The following is a 19,791-nucleotide window of genomic DNA, read 5'->3' on the forward strand; positions in this document are numbered from 1 at the left end:
TGTCACTCCAGGGCACAGGAGGGTCCAGGGCAGGGCTGCTGACCAACCAGTGGGTCTTTAGGAGGTATCAGAATTTTGTGTTTGTTGATCGAGGGTCCAAGCACCCAGCTCCACTACAGACAATGAGGAAACAACAGGGAAAGACTTGAACAGCCTCCTATGGTCCACCCAGATGAGGATTGAGCTGTAGGAGTTGGGGGAGGGGGAGCTAACAGTGTTATCTTATCTCCTCCCCCAGGGTGGCCCTGGGAGGCCACTCAAGCTGTGCAGGCACCAGTCACAGAGTACAAGGAGAACAGTCACCCCAGGACTTCTGCAAAATAGCCAACTTCCTTGACCCCCGGCCCCACTGGCCTGTGGGCACATGTACATGTGTGTATACGCATGTGTGCATATACACACACACAAACACATATACACTCTACCCTGAGTCCCTTGGCTCAGAGAGGACCCACTCACCAGCAGTGAGAACCAACACCTCAGCCAAAAGGGAACAGGAAAAGTTACCTGGACCACCACCCTTGGACTCCCGCCCACACGCCTGGGCCCCAGGCATTTCCTCCCACCTTGGCTCCAGCCTCCCTTCCTCCACTCCCCTCCCCACAAAGCAGCGTGCCAGTCTAGCTGAGACAGCTGTGGAGCCTCAGTAAGGGATCGCCCCCAAGGGGCCAGACATATAAGGAACCCGTGACTCCTGGTGGCTCCACTGTTGGGGCAAAAGGAGGAGGAGACCAGCCCACCAATAGCCCAGGCACGGCTTCACCCCCAAAGACGTGGACGCAGCATTCAAGGGTTAGGAGGAACTGGTCACACAAAGGTAAAACTCCCCTCTTTCCTCAAGAAGGGTCAGAGCCTACCACCTTTGGAGCCCAGAGCAGGACGGCCAGAGTAACCTAACTAACGCAAGTCCCAGGTAGAAACTACACCAGGTGAGTTGTCGCACAACGGAAACGAGATTTCCAGCAAATAAGACCACGAGGAATGACTTCCAAAGCCGTGACTCCCTGCCCAAGGGCAAGTGGGTTTCTTTTATAGTGGGTTAGGATGAATATTTAAATAGGGGAGCCTTGTCATCACAAGTAGACGTGGCATAAGATCACGCATGCGCCTTAAGGAAACACGCTCAGACATACATTGTATGTCACGTAAATGAGGCTGAGACTCCTCCTTGAGGAGATTTTAGTATTCAAGGTAAATGGCAACTGTCAGTCCCTCCATGGTCCCTCTGCGCAGGGGTGAGTTGGGGGTTAAGCTCACGCTGGTCTGGGCCGCCTGCTCCAGACGAGCTCCTGTTCTGCAATGGTTACTGCTTGAGGGCTGGTTTCGGTTTCCTTCACAGGATGTTAGGCCCCTCGGGTCTTTTGCTTGAGTTAAGAGATAAGCAGCTTAAGGAAAAATGTGGGACAGAGTTTCAGTGGGCACAAGCAGGTGAAGAGTAAAGGTCAGTTCTTGGGGTCTAGCTGGTGGCAGTTCCAGACCTCAGAGGTGGAAGTAGGCCAGGCAGAGATCTGCCATGGCGGGGAGATGGGAGGTTAGCCTCCAAGTGGCTCAGAACCAGGCTCTTGGGTCCTTTGCAAGGGCACTGAACTGGGAGTTAAGAGGCCAGGATTCTGGCCTGAATGACCTTGAACAGGTGATTTCTCTCAGACATCTGTTTCCTCATATGGAAAAACTGCCATGCTGACCCATCCGTTGAAATACTGTGTAGCTGTTAGCAAGAATGAGGAAAGTCTTTATGAACTGGCAAGGAGAGATTTCCAAGATGTAGTACGCGAAAGAGGAAGGGCTGAAGAGTGTATATAGTAGGGCTCCCTGAAGTGCAAAAAGGGGCTGAAGGAACTCCAGGAGCTGAGAGACCACAGGGGTTACATGTTGGGGGAGGGTTGGGAGTTGGGGGCTCAGGAATGGGAGGGGGCCTCTTTGAAGAGACGCTTCTCTTGTTTTATTAACTATGAGATTGAATTACTGATTGTTTTTAAGAAGTGTGAGAAATGAAAACTCAACCTGTCTTTACCCAGTCACAAATGAAAGCAGAGCTGTAGACACATGCTATCCTCTGTCTTAGCATTCCACCAATGCCCCAGGGCTCAGGAGGAAAATTCCTGCTTCCTTCCAAGGCCCGCTGAAGTATGGCTTAGTCAGGAAGTTCCTTCTTAGGTCTGACTTCATTCCCTCCTGCTGAAATATCTAGTACCACCTCCCTAGTTCCATGTAGCTATCAGTATGTACCCTCAGCTCCCCCCGGGGCTTCACTTGGTTCCCTGGGTAAATCTAAGCCCCACATTCTCTCCCCCTGAGATCTGGAATGGTTTGGGATTACTTGGTGGGGATGACAGGCCCACGGGTCCTTGTAACCATCCTGGGAAGATGAGATATGAAGGGAAGAAAAGCAAGGACAGAGAGAAGAGGCTTCCTGTCCTACTTCCCCTCACCCTCCCCTGTGCACAGCCATCTCCCCTTTGTCCAGCTGCCCTGTCCCTTTACACACACACACACACACACACGCAGAATAACCTATTTGGATCTCTTTCCTATTCCCTTCCTTGTCCTTCATGGCCTCATCCTCTCCCTGGTCCTCCCAGGTGAGTGCCCACGCCTGCTGTCACCATGACGACCATTCACCACCAGCAGATGCTGCAGGAGCACGTGTCCATGGAGTTCTCCAGCTCCACCACCCACATGCAGACCTTCTCCCAGACAACCAAGATCGTAGGAGGCAAGTACAGTGGGTGGGAGAGGGGATCGGGAAAGGGCAGCCTTTCTCCCTCCACATCCACCCCCTGGGTGGATGCAGGCTTTGTGAATGCCAGGCCATCAAGAGTCCCGAGATACAGAGAGCAGCCCTCTCCTAACCTGCGCTTTGATAAAGCTTCAGCCAGTAGGATGGTTACCCACAGATCAGATCTTCTGGAAAACAACTTAGGAAAAGTCAATCACGTGAATGTGTATGAGTGACTGATAAACTTAATTGCTTGAGGAGATCAGGGCCATGGTCAGATAGATGTGTCTCGGATGGCAGAATTACAGGCACAAAGGAAGTTAGGGAAGTAACTACCTTCCTAGATCTGAGTACTGCTGACCCTTCAGAACCAGGTTTATAGCCACCAGTAGAGAGAAGAGGAACACATAAACAAGTGACCTAAGCTTCCAGGCTCTCAACCCTTGGGGACCAGACTGGGGGGAGGGTAGATCCAAGGGAAAGCTGAGAAATGGTCTCAGAGCAGAACAGATTGTTTTAGTCATGTCTCTAGTGGAAAGGGATTAAAAGATGGCCGGGAGCCAAGATATCCAGTATCTCCTCCCAGTCACTGCCCCTCCCTCAAAGTCCTGGAGGGGCAGAGGCCCTCCAACTCCTCTGTGCACAGAGGCAAGGGCCAGATGAACTCTCCATAGCAACCCCTCCTGGTCAGTGAGGCCAGGCAAGTGCAACAGCTGGGACTCGAGAGCAGAAGTTGCAAACTTAAGTCATTCTAGCAGTAACTCGAAGCCCTGGTTGCCCATTAGAATTATCTTAGTGTAGCAGGCAGAGAGGAAGGGAAAAGAAAAAGAGCAATACGTAAGTCTGACCCAACCACTAAATCAGGTGTGCTTTTGTTTATTTGTTTGTTTTTCAAGCTCTTCAAAGATCCTAGCATGCAGCCTGAGTTTAAAACCACTGGCCAGTAGGGTCTAGGCAGGGAATATAAATGCAGAAAAAACACTGAGGTGGACCACAGAGGCCATGCCCCACCTAAAGGGGCCTATTCACCACCCACTGACCGTTGCCATATGGGTGTATGAGCTCAGTGTTGAGAATCCAGAAATCTGAATTTTTATGTGAAATCTCTCAATTTTTAGATCTAGGGCACCTTTTTGTTTAACCATGGAAAAGGTCAAATACATACATCTGCAGGTCAGGGGCAGCCCACACAGCGCTTGTCTGAGACCTCTGATTGCTATCTAAAAGCAGAGCTTCTTAAGACGTTTTTCACATCTCAGTCCTTCAGATTAGTGGGGATAATGAAGGCACCTTCTTCACTGGGGTATTTGAGAATTAGATAAAATAATCTCTCAGATGTGCTTAGCACCGTTCCTGACCCAAGGAAAGTGCTCCGTGAATCCGAAATATTCGTTTTGATTGTCAGCTCACCAGCCAACAAGATTTTCTGTAGTTTAGGCTGAAAATACAACTTTTTATTTTCCAAATATAAAATTACCCTACCGCATTGAATACGCTCTCTCAGATAAGGATATTCACACATATAGCCCCTCTGGAGGGGGAATGTTTCCTGTCCCTCACTCAAAAGTCACTACTACTCCCATAGCAATGAATGCTGAACCACAGAAGGGCAGGCAGAAGGCCTACAGCAGAGTTTAACTAAGCTACCAGGCCTCCCAAGCAGAAAGCCTTGGCCCTTCTTAAGGCTGCTGGGGGACCAGAACTTCCAGGAGAGAAGCTCAAGAGTTCAAGAAAACCCCTGGGGGCGCCTGGGTGGCTCAGTGGATTAAAGCCTCTGCCTTTGGCTCAGGTCATGATCCCAGGGTCCTGGGATTGAGTCCCACACCGGGCTCTCATGCACATCAGGCTCTCTGCTCCACGGGGAGCCTGCTTCCTCCTCTCTCTGTCTGCCTCTCTGCCTACCTGTGATCTCTGTCTGTCAAACAAATAAATAAAATCTTTTAAAAAGAAAAGAAAAGAACCCCCCCCAAAATAAGTCTCCTTTAACAAAAAAAAAAGAAAGAAAGAAAGAGAAAAAGAAAGAAAAATTAGGACCCAATAATGTAGTCCAACGAAGGTTAGAGGAGTTGGCTCCCCCCAGTGTTTGAAACTTGCCATAACACAACAACCCGTGGACTCTAAACCCTCTTTTCCTGGCTCAAGTCCCAGCACTGGCCTAAAATGCTCCATTGTCCCGTCAAGAAAAGATCAGCCCTCCAATCCCGGGCTGAGCTCTGCCTGGAGCCCGTTCTGACCTCTCGCCTGCCACCGCAGAGGAAGTCGTGACAAGGAAGTCCTCCAGCACTGTAGAGTTCTTCAACTTGGTCACTCGGAGTTCTAACATCCCTCCAGGGGAGAGCGTCCCAGAGTTCGTGGAGAAACCTCACCCTGTCACCGCGCCTGAGGGTGTGTAGCTCCCCGTGTCTCTCCATGCCCCTACCTGCTTCCCATTCTTCTCCCTGTGCCCCAACCAGCACCACCACCCCACAGACCACCCCCCACCACCAACAGTTCGCAAAAAACAGCCGCAACAGGCTGAGGGTCCCTCCCTGCCAGGGTGGCCATGTGATCCCTGGGGAGACAGGGTGCAGGCAGAAGGTCCAGCCTGGAGGCTAGGAGGTGAACTTGCGTCCCATGCCCACTGCAGGGGATAAAGCCGTGTTCCGAGCCCAGGTGCAGGGAAACCCCAAACCCAACATCTCCTGGAAGAGAGAGAGCGGCATTCCCATCAAGGAGTCGGCCAAGATGTTCTACGACAGCATTAACAAGGAGCATGTGCTGAAGGTGCGGGGACCCAAGCCAGAGATCCAGTTATGGATGAGGCCAGAGGCAGGGACCCGAGGTCATGCCACAGCCCCTCTTGTGGACAAGGGAGCCACAACAGTGACCTGAGAACTGGGCCATGGGAGAAGAGGTTGTCATTGCCCTAGAGGAGAGGCAGGATAAGAGAAGCCAAATGAGGAGCTGGGGTGTTGCTAGAGTGAGCAGGGAACCAAAATCAGACGAGGTGAAGCAGGGCTGGAGTAAAGCCAAGGAGGGGCAGGCCCCACCGGAAGAGACCCAGCTGTTCAGAAGGAGAGCAAGCCTAGAGGGAAGTGGGGCAAAAACTGTGGGCGTGGCTGGAAGGGGCGGGGCCGTGGTGGGTGGAGCCAAGTTAAATCGTGGCAGACAGGGACAGAGGGAGGAAATGAGCAGAGCGTTGGGGTAAGGGTCAGGGTTCCTGGGCTCTTCAGGGGAGTCTTCCAGAAGGCTCCCACTAAGGGCTGATCATCTTTAGATCTAACTAGCTTCTGCAACCTTTAACTCCAAACCATTGAAGAAAAGGAAAGATGGGTCATCCAGAGACTTGTCCCAATTGGTCCTGCCAGGACTTACCATTGTGAAGGGCAGAGTCTCCCCTCTCCCCCACAGACAGAACTTTGTTCTTTCCCCTCCTATGGTCCCGTTACTGGACCTCCTCTCCCTGAGAGACTCCCTGGAGGCCCCCCTTCCCTCACTAATGGCCTGACTCTAACACAGCTGGAGCCACTGACCTCCGATGACTCTGACAACTACAAGTGCATCGCAAGCAATGACCATGCAGATGCCATCTACACTGTGTCCTTGCTGGTGACAGAAGGTGAGCCAGCTCCCTCCTCCTGGCCTTTCCTCTTAGGGACCAGACTCCCCCTGTCTGACCCTGTCCATCTCTCTGTCCTCAGGTCAAGAGATAATGGATTTCAAGAAGATGTTGAAGAAGAGGTGAGAATGGGAGGCCCCTCTACCTGGGTTGCTGTCCCTCCACCCTCAAGGCTAGAGCTTCTTGAAGGCCTTTCAGTAGGGCCTTGAGTTAATGGCCCAGGCTCCAAGAACCGTGAAGTAGGGAGGGGATCTCAAAGTTAGCAGAGGCTCCCTCTGTCTTCAGAGGGAGGTGCTGAGTCCAAGCTTGGAACCCACCTCCTCGCAGGGCACCTCCTGCTCCCAAGAAGAAGCAGAAGAAGGGAATAGGTGAGAAAGAGATGTTGGAGATTTTGTCCAAGGTGCCCAAGAAGGACTTTGAGAAGGTCTGCATGGAGTATGGCTTCACTGACTTCCGGGGGCTGCTCAAGAAGCTCAAAGAGATGAAGAAAGTGGAGGTGGAGGTCAGTGTCCATAGTGGGGCCAGGGTCTGCAGGCCGGGGTTTGGGAATGCTAGTGCCTGTGTGTCTCCCAGTGGCAAGGCTTCTCCACCCTGCACACAATGCTCAAAGAGCAGAAAAGGAACTTGCCTTCCTTTTACTTCTTCTCTCTCCACTACCCCCTAATGGGCTTCCATGGACATTGGAGTCAGACGCCCTTGGGTTCAGATCCCAGTTCTACTGCCTTATTAACTATGTGAACTTGGGCATCTCTCTGAACCTCAGTTTCTCATTTGCAAAGTGAAAATTCTCCTTTCCTCTTTCACTTCTTTTTGAGTTGTCATCATTCATTCACTCAACCAGCTTGCACTTACTAAGCATCTACAATGGAATTAGGGGACTTAATGGGCCCCGTACATAGTGACTGTTCCACAAATGGTGGTTTATTTCTCACCGTCCATCATATCTGTCTCCCCCTAAGTCTTGCAGGCTTTCAGTGGCACAGATTGGGGGCAGCACAGCTATCCAACCAGCCTAGTCATTTCTCCCCAGACCTTTAGGGGGCTCCTCCAGAATTGGGTTAACAGGCTGCTCAGACTCCAGATGTCCCTGATGCCTGCCATTTTATTGTCATAATCTCACAGACCATCCGGATTCTGAAGCCCCTGGAAGACATAGAAACCAAGATCGACACCACTGTGGTCTTTGACTGCATCATGGAGCTGAAGGATCCCAATATCAAGATGACATGGATGAAGGTGGGGATGATATGAATGCCCCTAGGCAGGGCCTGCCCTGGCAATATCATTTCCTCTCTGCACCTCCTCCCTTCACAGACCTCCCTCATTACCCATCAACCAGGTCCTCTCTTCCATCCCAGCAAGAGGATGCCTCCTGGTATGACTGAAACTGGCTGGGAGCTGGGCTCTATTCTTAGCTGTTCCATCACTTTGCCTTTTGATTTGATACAGTTACCTTCCTTTCTCTATGCCTCAGTCTACCTATCTGAAAAGGCTGGGTTAGGTAATCCTGAAGGTCACATTTAGAGTTCAGATCTCACGGGAAGCAGGGATCCTGGATCCCACTGAGCCAGATGATGAGGCTAAAGAGATCTCAGGGGTCTCTGATGTGTCTGAGGATGGTAGAGAGGAAGGTATGGCACCCTCCAGCTCCGGCTGGCCTTGGGGAACTGAATCTCTGGAAGTCTACTCCCAAAATCCTTCATCAGCTTTTCTACCCATTTCGTGAGGCAGGGAAACGAACCACTGAGGATCCAGTACTCCCTAGGCAAGTATGATGTGAAGCAGATGGGCACCAAGTACATGCTGGTTATTACCAACGTGAACATGAACGACGCAGGCACCTACAGCCTGTCCGTGGGTGACAAGCAGATGAGAGCAGAGCTCAAAGTTCTGGGTATGGATCTGGGCATCGGGGAACAAAGAGGACACAGTCAGGGCTGAGGGAGGAATAGCCAGGGGTGGGATCCATGGGGATATGGGAGAGAGGGTTGTGTGGCTATGTAGTTGAAGACTGCATGGGGATGGACATTAATGGAGGAGGGAAACATGGGAGAAGACTATGAGGTAGGGAATACCATGGCCGGGTGGCATCGTGGTTAAGTGCACAGTCTCCTATGGAGACTAGTGGGGTTCAAGTCCCAGCTTCTGTCACTATGAGCTTCTGATTTGGGACAAGTTATTTAACTTCTATTTGCCTCAGTTTCCCTATCTATAAAGTGGGGGAATAATAGTAAAATCTACCTATATGGGAATTGAATCCATTCATATGTGCAAATTGGCTAGAAGAGTGCCTGGCACATATTGGAACTACGTAAGTGCTTCATAAAATTGCTCTGTTAATGTTACTGGGGAGGAGACCAGATGAACTTCATGGGAGGGAGTCACAAGCAGAATGCAAGGAAGGATGTTTTCCCCCATTGTGGGCTACAGGAGGCCAGTGACCCCTGAAGCTCCATGCCCCCTTCATCACTCCACCCCTCAGGAGAGACCAGGGCTTCAGCCCAGTGACTGTCCCTCTTGCTCTCCCATAGATGAGCCCCTGAAGTTCTTGGGAGAGATGAAGCCAATGAAGGTGACAGAGCGGCAGACAGCTGTATTTGAGATCCGCCTCTCCAAGAAAGTACCTAACTTTGTTTGGAAGTTCAATGGGAAGGAGCTGAAGAGGGATGACAAGTATGAAATCACAGTGTCTGAGGATGGTCTGACCCACACGCTTAAGATTAAGGATGCCAGACTCTGTGATGCCGGCGAGTTCTCTGCGGAGGCAGGGAACCTGGTACAGAAAGCCCAGCTCAATATTGACCGTGAGTGCTTGGGCCAGAGCTTGCGGGGTGGGCCTCATGCCACAGCCACCTCTGTGCAGGCAGTCATTCACCCATCCATCCATCCATCTGCCCATCTCTCCTTGAAAAGCCCTGTGATGGGTACTAGAAAGACAGAGGGTTCTCTTCACTAACTTCTAGTGTACTGGGGAGGTAGGTGTGAAATGGAATTAGTACATAAGTTCTCAAGCAAGGAGTCAAGACACACTGTGGTTTTATCAGCTGAGAGAGCGTGGGTCCAGAAATGATTAGCCCTTCTGGCTCTAATCTCATATATTCTAGCACATCTCTCTTAAACGCTTGCATTCTTATATGAGAGCAAGTTTGGAGAGTTACACATGGTGGTGGGTACACCCAGAAGCATGCCACACGTGTGAACGGCACTTGACATGCGTGATGTGGATCATCATGGCTGTGATGGAGGGAGGCACAGAGGTTGTGGGAACCCAAAGAAGGGGCACCACGAGGTGAAGTCAGAAAGGATGTTATGAGGTGATGGCCAAGCTGCTGCTTACCGAGAAGCACAAAAAAGGAGTTCAGCTTTCAGCAAATGGGGAAGAGAGGAAATTCTCAGCAGAGAGAAGAGCATGTGTCAAGGCCCAGACACCAGAAAGACAAAGCAATTATGGCCAGAGTTCCAAAAGGGCATTAGAGATACCGCCCGCCATGCTGTGACAAGGCAAAAGTTGTTATCCCATTTTATAGACGAGGAGACTGAGGTTCAGGGAGTGATTGCATTGCATAGGGTCAGCAAGCAAGGAAGGGCCAGAGCTGGAACTCTCTCTCCCTGCCAGTTACCTCTGTGGGTCACAGGCTGCACACATGCCACATCACAAGTCTCTGTGTTTCTGGAACCAAAAAGAGGAGCAAGGCAGCAGGTAGCTACGGAGAAGGGATGTCAGAGACTGGGTGCACATCTGGGCCTATCTGTCCACAGGCATCCCCATCAAGTTTGTGAGAACTCTAAAGAATGTACGTGTGAAAGAGAGGGGCCGAGCGTGCCTCGAGTGTGAGCTGACGTCCAAGGACGTGACGCTGCACTGGAAGAAGGACGGGCAGCTGCTGGAACGCAGCACCAAGTTCAGCATGAGCCATGAGGGCAAGCGAGCGGAGCTGGTCATTGAGGATGCACAGCTCAGTGACAGTGGCGAGTACACCGTGGTGGCCATGCAGGATGGAGACCCCACGGAATACTACAGTACTGCCATGGTCACCGTGGAGGGTACACACCCACCCTGTCAGTCCCCACTGCTCCATCCCCCCCACAGCCTCGCCATCTAGTCCCCTTCTTCGGCTGAGCATCCCAAGTCGCCACTGACCATCCCCCCGTGATAAGCCCCCCTTGGCCATTTCCCAATGCAACTGACTTTTGCCCAACTTCCCACCTACTTGCTCCGGTTCCCCCAATCATCCATTGACCATTTCCAAACCTCCTGCTAATCATAAATTATTTTGATAGAGGTGGCACCCCAGCCCCTTCCTTTAGCCATGGCCACCAGCCATTTTCCTGCGAGTCCCTTCCGCCCCCAGCACCCTAAACCAGCCCTGCTCCCTTTCTCCCCAGAGCGTCTGGCCACGGTGAAGAGCGGCCTGTCCGACGTGCACGCGGCCACTGGGAGCCCGGCTGAGCTGTGCGTTGTGCTAAACGACGAGAAGGTGGAGGGTGTGTGGCTGAAGGACGGCAAGGAGGTCTGAGGCGAGAGCTAGAGAAGGGGACCAAGGAGGATAGGGGTCGACAGGGCACACATTTGCACTCACACTCGCCCCTCGCCCTTGCTCCGCTCCGCTGCCCAGATCACGGACTTGCCCGGCGTGCAGATCGTGAAGCAGGGTGCAGTGCACAAGCTCATCTTCCCCAACATGGGCCCGGAGCACGAGGGCAAGTACACATTCCGGGCCAAGGGCGCAGAGAGTGAAGCCTCGGTGTTCATTGCAGGTAAGGTCGCTGCCCCTTAGAAGCAAAACTCAACCACGCCTGGCCCTCCCACATGCTCGGAGCTCTTCCCAGACCCCAGTGGGGCCCTCCTCCACCCCTCGCCGCCCCGCCCCCATTCCTCCTGGGCGAGCCTGTGCTGCGGCCCCACAGATCCACCTACCATCGACCCTTCGGTGCTGGAGGCGCTAGCGGCACACCCCGTGACTGTGAAGGTGGGTCACACGGCGAACATCAAGGTGCCCTTCCGGGCGAAGCCGCTGCCCAAAGTGACGTGGTACAAAGACGGCGTGGAGGTGACGGAGGAGGAGCGCGTGTCCATGGAGCGCGGGGAAGATCAGGCGGTGCTCACCATTTCAAAGTGCGTGCGTGAGGACAGTGGCCTCATTCTGCTCAAGCTCAAGAATGACCACGGCACAGCCACAGCCACTCTGCACCTCAGCGTGCTGGGTGAGGGCAAGACCCTGGCGGGGAGGGGCTCAGGGCACCAGCTGCTGGGCGCTGGGGGTGTGGATAGAGCTGGAGCTAGGAGTTGAGAAAGGGATTGGGGTGCTAGCTTTGCAGCCAGAAGCCCGCAGGTTCTGATTTCCTAATTATGTGACCTTGGGCGAGTCACAGAAAGTGAGAACCTTCTGAAGCCTCAGTTTCTTATCCTGCAACAGGATGACTTGGTTTTTTGTTAGTTGGGTTGTTTTTTGTATCTATTTCAGTTGAGTTTAAGGCACGTAGGAGAGTGCAGGACACATCATAGACAGAGGTTGGATTTAGGGATAGAAGTGAGGTGGGTGGGGAAATTCTGGGGCTAGAAGTGAAATGGAGTGAGGGGAGCTGAGATAGGATTGGGAATAAAATGAGGTTGGAAAAATGAAAGGGATTTGGACTGGGTCTAAACATAAAGCTAAGGAAAGAGATGAGGAGCAGGCTTTAGTGAGCTCAGGGTGAACCTGTAACACACACACACACACACACACACACACACACCCCATGCCATCAAGCTGTAGATTGAGAAAGTTTGGGTTTCAATTCAATTCAGCAGCATGACTGAGCTCTTCTGTGTTCTCAGTGCTGAGGACACATCGATGGAAGTGTCCCAGCAGTTTCTCAACCCAAAAGAGATGAAAACTAGCAGGCATGTAATTTTAACATAAGATAAACTATTAATACCAGAAAGCACTGGAGTTTGGAAGCTGAGAGGAGGGGGAGATCTTATCTGGAAGGAGAGAAGGGGGGAATAAGCTGAGGCAGGGGCCCCTCACAGTTCCCAGTCTCCCCACTGCTTGGCAAGTGAGAGTCTCAGGGGGCCAAGGATCCAACTCTTTGGGCAAGTGTTACAAGGAGGGGCAGTAAACACAGAGAAGGGCAAGATCTCTAGAAAGCTCCGAATCTAACTATCCCCAGTCTGGCCGGACCTCTGGCAGGTGGGATAAAGCCTTTCGGATCCTTCGCTCCCATTCTGATGCTGTCTTCTGTCTTCAGACCGTCCCAAGCCTCCCCAGGGCCGGGTGGAGTTCCTGGAACTCTCGGGGAACTGTGTGCACATGAAGTGGAAGGCCCCGAAAGACAACGGCGGGCGGCCTGTGACACAGTTCATAGTGGAGCGGAGGATGGTCGGCAAGAAGTCCTGGATTAAGATAGGCGAGGTGGACAGCAAAGTCACAAACTTCTCCACCAACAAAGTAGAAGAGGGGAAAGCCTACCAGTTTCGTATCCTGGCGGTTAATTCAGAAGGAGTGAGCGACCCCCTGGAAACAGATGAAGTGTTTGCAGGAAATCCCATTGGTCAGTGACATAGCCCCCCTGCTCAGTGGGCAACTCAGAAGTCAGGATGGGGGTCTTCAGATAGTGAGGAGTGCTAGTCTGGGGGGGAATTCTGGGTCACCAGAATTCTGGGTCACCTCTGTAGCTATCCTGTGAGATGGATGGAATCCAGAGTAAGAGCAGAACATTCTGGGCAGAAATTCTCGACTTTTCCCACTCAGATCTCATGTAAAACACACTCTCATGTGTATATCCAGAACTGCATTCGATTCCAGGGAAATGACTCCACTTGTTTCTCTATTCCAGAAATCTTCCCAAATCCAAGTGGAACTGATGTTACTTTAGAGATAACCTTGATTCTATTCTTTTTCCCAAAGAAAACCTTTGACAATATTAGCATTTTAATTACAATGTTAATTAACTGCTTGCTACACTCCTCCCAATTGGTCTCCAAGTCTCCAGGTCTCCATGTGTCAAGAACATTAAGAACTGTGGCACTGAGAATGACACAGTTTGGAAGATTTGAGTTGGTGATTCTCAGTCTTGGCCACATAGTAGAATCATCTGAGGTTTTGAAAAACATGCCCATGATTGGCCTCCACCCAAGGCCAATTAAACTAAACTATCTGGAGGTAAAACCCAGACATTGTTTTTTGGTGATGGTAATTTTTTTTTTTAACTCTCCACTTGATCTTAATGCACAGTTAAGAATCATTGGGGTTTTGTTTTGTTTTGTTTTTTCAAAGCAGAAGCCAGAGATCGGCATAGGGTGGGCAACCATCTACATGCTCCCCATCCTAACCTCTGACCTCTGCCTCCCCCCAGAGCCCCCGGGTCTTGCCTCCCAGCCTCAAGTGACTGATGTGACCAAAGACACCATGACCATCACATGGAATGCCCCTACTCAGGATGGGGGAGCCCCAGTGCTCGGCTACATTGTGGAGCGGAGGAAGAAAGGCAGTAACCTATGGGTGCCAGTCAACAAGGACCCCATCCAAGGTGAGGTCCTAGGGAGAGAGGCCCAGGAGGATCAAGGGAGGCTTTGCTGGGTGGACCTATGTACCCCTGCCTGCCCTGCACATATTCCATTCCCCAGCTCCTTTGGGAGTTTTAATAGCATCCCATAACTCCCTCTTCCATGTCCTCTCACTCTGTGGTTTCCCATCTCTGGACCCCTGGCCTCATGACCCCTCAAATTCCCATTTCAGACACCAAGTGCACTGTGGATGGTCTCCTGGAGGACACAGAATATGAATTCCGAGTTATAGCTGTGAATAAGGCAGGCCCCGGACAGCCCAGTATGGCATCCAACTCAGTGGTAGCCAAGGACCCTGTCAGTGAGTAGGGGGCTGCGAAGCCCCATCACATAGCAGAATTAGCCCATTCAAGGTAGACAGTGGATTTCTCCTCTGGGAAAGTCTAACAGGTTGACCCCTTCGCACAATCTCCACTTTCCAGGAGCTTCCAGCCTAAGAGAGGGAGAGCATTCACACCCAAAAGAAAACCAGCAAATTAAGATTGAGAGTCAGGGTCAGCAAGGAGGCAGGGTGAGGGGAAAAAGTTATCAAGCTCTTGAGTATTTCTGGTTAGGTTAAAGTGGTGGACGCATGTTTGAGGATGGGGTAGGGCTCTATGGTAGATGGTTGGGAGGGAGGTGAGTTTAGGTGGTGGGATGGGGGTACTGGACACAAATGGATGTGGTGGAGGGTGTAGGGTATGTTGAATTTGGAGGGTACTGACTTCAAGGGTGAAAGGGTAGATCCAGTGAGAGAACTGAACTTGGAGGTTGTTGAGTGTACAGGGCTGGTATGGAAAGTGTTACCTGGGAGCTGGAGGCAGAGGTGGTGGAAGTTAGGTTTCAGGGGTACTGAGTGTGGGAAGTGGGTATGGGATTGAGTGCAGAGGAGTCGGAAGGCTGACTGGACATCTGTGCCCCCCCTCCCACCCCAGAACCCCCAGGCCTGGTGCAGGGTCTGCACGTGTCTGATTCCTCCAACTCCAGCATCTCTCTGGCCTGGCGGGAGCCTGCAGAGGGAGACCCACCCTCCGGTTACATCCTTGAGATGCGGGCGGAGGACACGAAGGAGTGGTCCAAGTGCACAAAGATCCCCATCTCAGGCACCTGCTACACAGTGGGAGGCCTCACCGAGAGGCAGAAATATTTCTTCCGAATCCGGGCTGTGAACGAGGCTGGGGTTGGGGAGCCCGTGGAGCTGGATGAGGGGGTCCGTGCCATGCCACCCCCAGGTGAGGATGCAGAGGGAGCAGGGGCTTATGGCCCAACATCCTAGCCCCATACTTTCCTCTCTGGGACTTCAGCCCACAGGGGAGAACTGGGAGATGCTATGATTAAGAAGTCATCCGTACTTGTGCCTGGACGGGGCTAGAGGTGACCTGTCCCACCCGCCCCCAAAAAAACCCTACTCACTGTATTCCAAGTAGTATCTACTGTGTGCCAAGGGAGGTGTTAGAAATACAGAAACAAGTAACAGGACCTGCCCTAGAATCTTACACACTATTGGGGGAAGACAAAGGAGGAACAACTAAATGCTTCAGTGTTGGGGCTGCTGGCTCTCTCTATATGACCTGTCATGGGAGCATGGAGGAGAGGCTGGGAAAGGCTCTGGAGAGGATTTAAAGCTGAGTCCATGGCCCCACCTCTGTCTCCTCCATCTCACTCAGCTGCCCCCAAGTTTGATCTCAGTGCCCGGCTGAAGAGTCACATGGTGGTTCGTGCTGGGACAGCCCTCTGCATCCATGCTGCCTTCTCTGTGAGTCATTCCAGACCCTGGCCCTCCGTTACCCACCACTTAGCCAAGATGGCTGCCGTAGCTATCATAATCTCTGTGTCTGCCCCTTGCCAGACCCCTGGCACTAGAGCCTGGCAGGAGACCCCTGGCCAGTGGAGTGGGAGAGGGCCCGCCCCCAGGTATCACCTGGGTGACCCCAGTGCCATCTCCTATCACCATGCAGGGCTCACCACCACCCAACGTGATTTGGCAGAAAGACGGCATCCCCACCAAGGGCCGGGAAACCATCACCAAGGGCAAAAACCACTCCCAGTTCCTTATCAACAGCACCAAGCGCTCCGACTCAGGCGTGTACCGCATCTTGCTCCAGAATGAGTTTGGAGAGGCGTACTATGACGTCCACGTCCGTGTGGCAGGTGCGACTGTGGTTAGAGACCTCGGGGAGGCACCCTTGCACACACTCCCGAAACAGAGCTCCCCACTGCTGCCTGAGTTCCTGCCAAAATAAAGTCAGGCTGAAGGTAGTAAAAGTTTCTCTCGTGCCACACATCAGGACTGACTGGCCTTTGCCTTCATGAGGAGGTTAGTTTCCACCTTGTCAGGATGGCCGAGTGGTCTAAGGTGCCAGACTCAAGCTCCGCTGCCACCTTGTCTCAATGTCCTGGAGCCCTAGAGGTATTGAACCATGACCAAACCCTTGTTTCAGTTTCTGCACTCATAGCTGATGAGCTTTGGGGACATATGCAGAGTATGGTTGGCAGAGAGAGAAAGCAGAAAATGGTGGGAGGCAGGAGAGGCAGATGGAGACGAGTCAGTTAAAATTTGGAGTGACCTCATAGTGAGGGCTAGAAGCTTTATAATCAAGCCTTAAACCCCTAAGGGATGAAGGAATAAACTTTTATTGAACAGTTCCTATGTGCCAGGCACTTTACTCAACGTTTCTGGGGGAGTTACTGTTAGCCCTATTTTACAAATGAAGAAATGGGTCCCAAAGTTTACAGGGCTGGTACCTGGTAGAGGCTACATGAGGGCTGCTACACCTCAGAAATAGTTCTGACTCCAAAACACTCCAAGAAGAGACATCCCCCATTCCATCTTTCACAGGGCTTGGCAGGTGGCTAGGGTGGGGCACAACTCCTCAGGCCCCCGAGGGTGGCTGATGGACCTTGTGGCTGTTCCAGATTTTCCGCGGCCACCCACAAACCTACAGCTGTATGAGGAGGTCCCCAACACAGTGACTCTGACCTGGAACCATAGCCCTGACGTGCAGGAGGACAGTGAGGCCCACTATGTCATCCTGAAGCGGGATGCCAGTACTGCCACCTGGTTCACGGCAGCCGATCACGTCTTCAGCAACAAGTACACGGTGACAGGGTTACTCCCTGGCAGGAAGTACTACTTCCGAGTGCTGGCCCGGAACGAGATCGGTGACAGTGACCCACTCGACTCCAAGGACACCTGGCTCGTCAACAAGGATAAGAGTGAGTGTTGGGGGACTCAGAGGTTGGGTTATATCCCTGATAGCAGGGATGGCATAGGCGTTCCCGGGGGTACCCAAGATTTGAGGTGAAATCTAAGAACCGCTGAGGTGGAAAGGCTAATTAATGTCAGGGATGCTGGGAGGGGAAGTAGCCATCCTGAAGCCTGAAGAGGATACTTTCTGGATACTCTGAGGGGTGGGACTACCGTGAGAGTGGGGAGGTGCCCTTGGGGGCGGGGGTGACAGGGGAGGGCAATCGGTGTGGAGCTGAGAGGGACCTTCAGAGCCGAGGGGTCCACGAGGGTGAGGACTGGGGAGGGTCTCCGAGGATGACATCCAGGAAGGAAAGGGGTTAAGGGTGGGGATAGGGTCAGGGAAGCTTGAAATGAGGAGCTAAATGGAGGCGAGGGGAGACCGTGGAGATTAAGAGGACGCTGGGGAAAGCCTGGATGGGCAGTTAACAGCCGGATAGCAGCTTGGTTTGGAAGCTGGCAGCTGGCAGCTGGCAAGAAGTTAGGACTCCCCAGTCTGGAAAGGCGTAAAAACCCAAATGCGGGCACCTGGCTTTGATCGTGGAATTCTGGAGTGACAAGGAGTGGGAGGGTGGTGGAAGGGGAACCTCGGGCACACCAGTGTCAGGTCGGGGGCCCCAGAGTTGACAGCGCATGAGAATGTAGCCCAGGCCACCCGGGCTTGGGGAGCTGGGTCTCCGGGGCGCCTTGGGAGCTCTCAGGGGCAGGCGGCAGCTTGACTCCCAAGCACGCTCACTGTGCACCACGTTCTGCCCGCGCAGTCGAGGACCTGAGTGCCAAGCTGAAGCCATACGAGCAGAAGGACTGGCGACACGCACCGCGCTTCCTGATCCCACTCAAGCCGCACATGGTGCTGCGCGGCCAGGACTGCACCATGACCTGCGCCTTCCTTGGGAACCCGCGCCCCACGGTGACCCTCTACAAGGGCGACGTCAACATCACGGCCAACTCCAAGTTCTGGTACAACTCCACCAGCGGGGTCTGCACGATCGTCATCCCCACCTGCACGCTCAAGGACAGCGGCGAGTACAGCGTGCTGGTGGAGAACGAGCTGGGCAAGGACCGCAGCAGCTGCACGCTCACGGTGTACGGTGAGGGTGCCGGGCCGTTCTGGCCGGCAGGGGGCAGGGGGCAGGGAGGCGTCCCTGCAGCCCACCAGCTCCAGAGGCGCAAGATAGTCCTCTCCTGGTGCCATTTTTTATTTCCTCTGCCATCAGGTGGTGTAAACATTCACCCACTGGCCATATATGGTTCCTCTCTCCCATCCTCTGCATGTCATTTGTTATGTGCCTGGCCCTTGCAGACTTGGGAGTTTGCAATTCCTCAGCAAACCGTAGTTTGCCACCCTTGGTGGGCCTAGACATGCCTTTGAAAAAGATGCTGGTGATTAGGCCTAAACCAGACTCACCAGTCACAGTCTCTGTGACAGGTTTCTGGAAGGAATTTTTTTGTTCACAAATTTTGACGAGTCATTCATATACACAACCAAGACCAAAAACTACTGGTCTAGGGTAAGGAGAGATGGGAAGTACAAATGGGGGAAGGACTGAAGGGGACCTAGTGGAGACCCTTCCTCTGCACAGGTGTGCCACACCTCTGTCATGTGCACATATGACGGGGAACTATCTTGTTTTCTTCCTACACACTCCACTGTCTTCACAACTACACAGCGAGTAGCAGGAATTCTCCAAAAGCAAAGCTGCCCTGTGCTGCTCCTTTCTTGCTGTCACTCCCTAACTTTTCCATAACCCTCTTGAGTAAACCTCAACCCCAAGGCCCTCCACCCTGTCCCCTGCCTCTCACATCTACTTCTCCAGCTTCATCCTCTGCCACTCCCTGAACTCTCCGTGACAGTCCTTTGGTGTCCTGTTGTAGGTGCCTTTCTTTGGGGAAAGTACCACGCCCTGGTGCTCTGTCCCTCAAGGACTCAGCTAGATGCTAGCCACTGAGATAAGGCCTCCAGAGGGTCGCTCAGCTGTGTGACAGAACTAGGCCAGGGAAGGCACCGTGGGAGACATCCAGCTTTCATTCCACAGCTAGAGAAATCCCTGACAACTTAATTCTGGTTGTAAGCACGTGGGCCCAGAGCCCGGGCTCCACCGCTGTCCGGCCGTGTGACCTTGGCAAACCAGGCTGAGCCTGTTTTCTCATCTGTTCCTCAGGGCTGTTTGGAGGCTTACGTGAGATAGTGCGCAGAAGTGCCTGGCACAACGCTTGGCAAATGTTAAGGGCTGAGTAACTGGTAGCTCTTGGCCCCACATGCTCAGCTGACCTTGGGAGACGGGCCTTAACTGCAAGGCCAGCAGGTTGGAGTTTGCCTTCCTCCCAGCAACACGAACACTGACCAATCCTTGTTTTGCTCTTTCAGACAAAGATGACAAGTCCATCCTAGCATCAGTCACTGAAAGTCTGCAGAAGAAGTCCAAGTACCTCATGTGAGCTCCAGTCCAGCCCAGGCTTTAGGAGGATGTTGGGATGTGCGGTTTCGGGGTGGGCCCATCCTGTGTGTGGCTCCAGGGAGGGCAGCCCTGTTGGCTCTCTGGTGTTTGTTGATGTTAAAAGTCAGCGAAGGCATGGGACAATAAATTGACTAAGCTCGGCCCTGCCTGTTCCTGAGGGTGATGTGCAGCAGGGACCAAGGACATGGACTTGGGCATTGATGGGGACACAGGGCTCCAAGAGCTTAGTCCAAACCCAGT

At 52.7% G+C, this 19,791-nt stretch overlaps 1 protein-coding gene across 1 annotated transcript; it reads left to right on the forward strand.

The window, feature by feature from the left end:
* The first annotated feature begins 1,572 nt into the window (after positions 1 to 1,572).
* Positions 1,573 to 19,791, forward strand: IGSF22 (immunoglobulin superfamily member 22). The gene is made up of 22 exons (XM_013055888.2): positions 1,573 to 2,716; positions 4,973 to 5,104; positions 5,346 to 5,482; positions 6,218 to 6,317; positions 6,400 to 6,439; positions 6,645 to 6,819; positions 7,440 to 7,553; positions 8,049 to 8,211; positions 8,849 to 9,121; positions 10,077 to 10,361; positions 10,704 to 10,828; positions 10,934 to 11,075; positions 11,226 to 11,522; positions 12,549 to 12,851; positions 13,656 to 13,829; positions 14,039 to 14,167; positions 14,781 to 15,077; positions 15,513 to 15,601; positions 15,804 to 15,996; positions 16,762 to 17,061; positions 17,854 to 18,183; positions 19,461 to 19,791. The coding sequence occupies exons 1-22, from the start codon at positions 2,608 to 2,610 to the stop codon at positions 19,529 to 19,531; spliced, it is 3,978 nt and encodes a 1,325-aa protein (XP_012911342.2). The 5' UTR covers positions 1,573 to 2,607; the 3' UTR covers positions 19,532 to 19,791.

The sequence above is a fragment of the Mustela putorius genome, unplaced genomic scaffold (genome assembly GCF_011764305.1).
Source record: "Mustela putorius furo isolate JIRA1106 unplaced genomic scaffold, ASM1176430v1.1 tig00003859_pilon_pilon_pilon, whole genome shotgun sequence".
Lineage (NCBI taxonomy): Eukaryota > Metazoa > Chordata > Mammalia > Carnivora > Mustelidae > Mustela > Mustela putorius.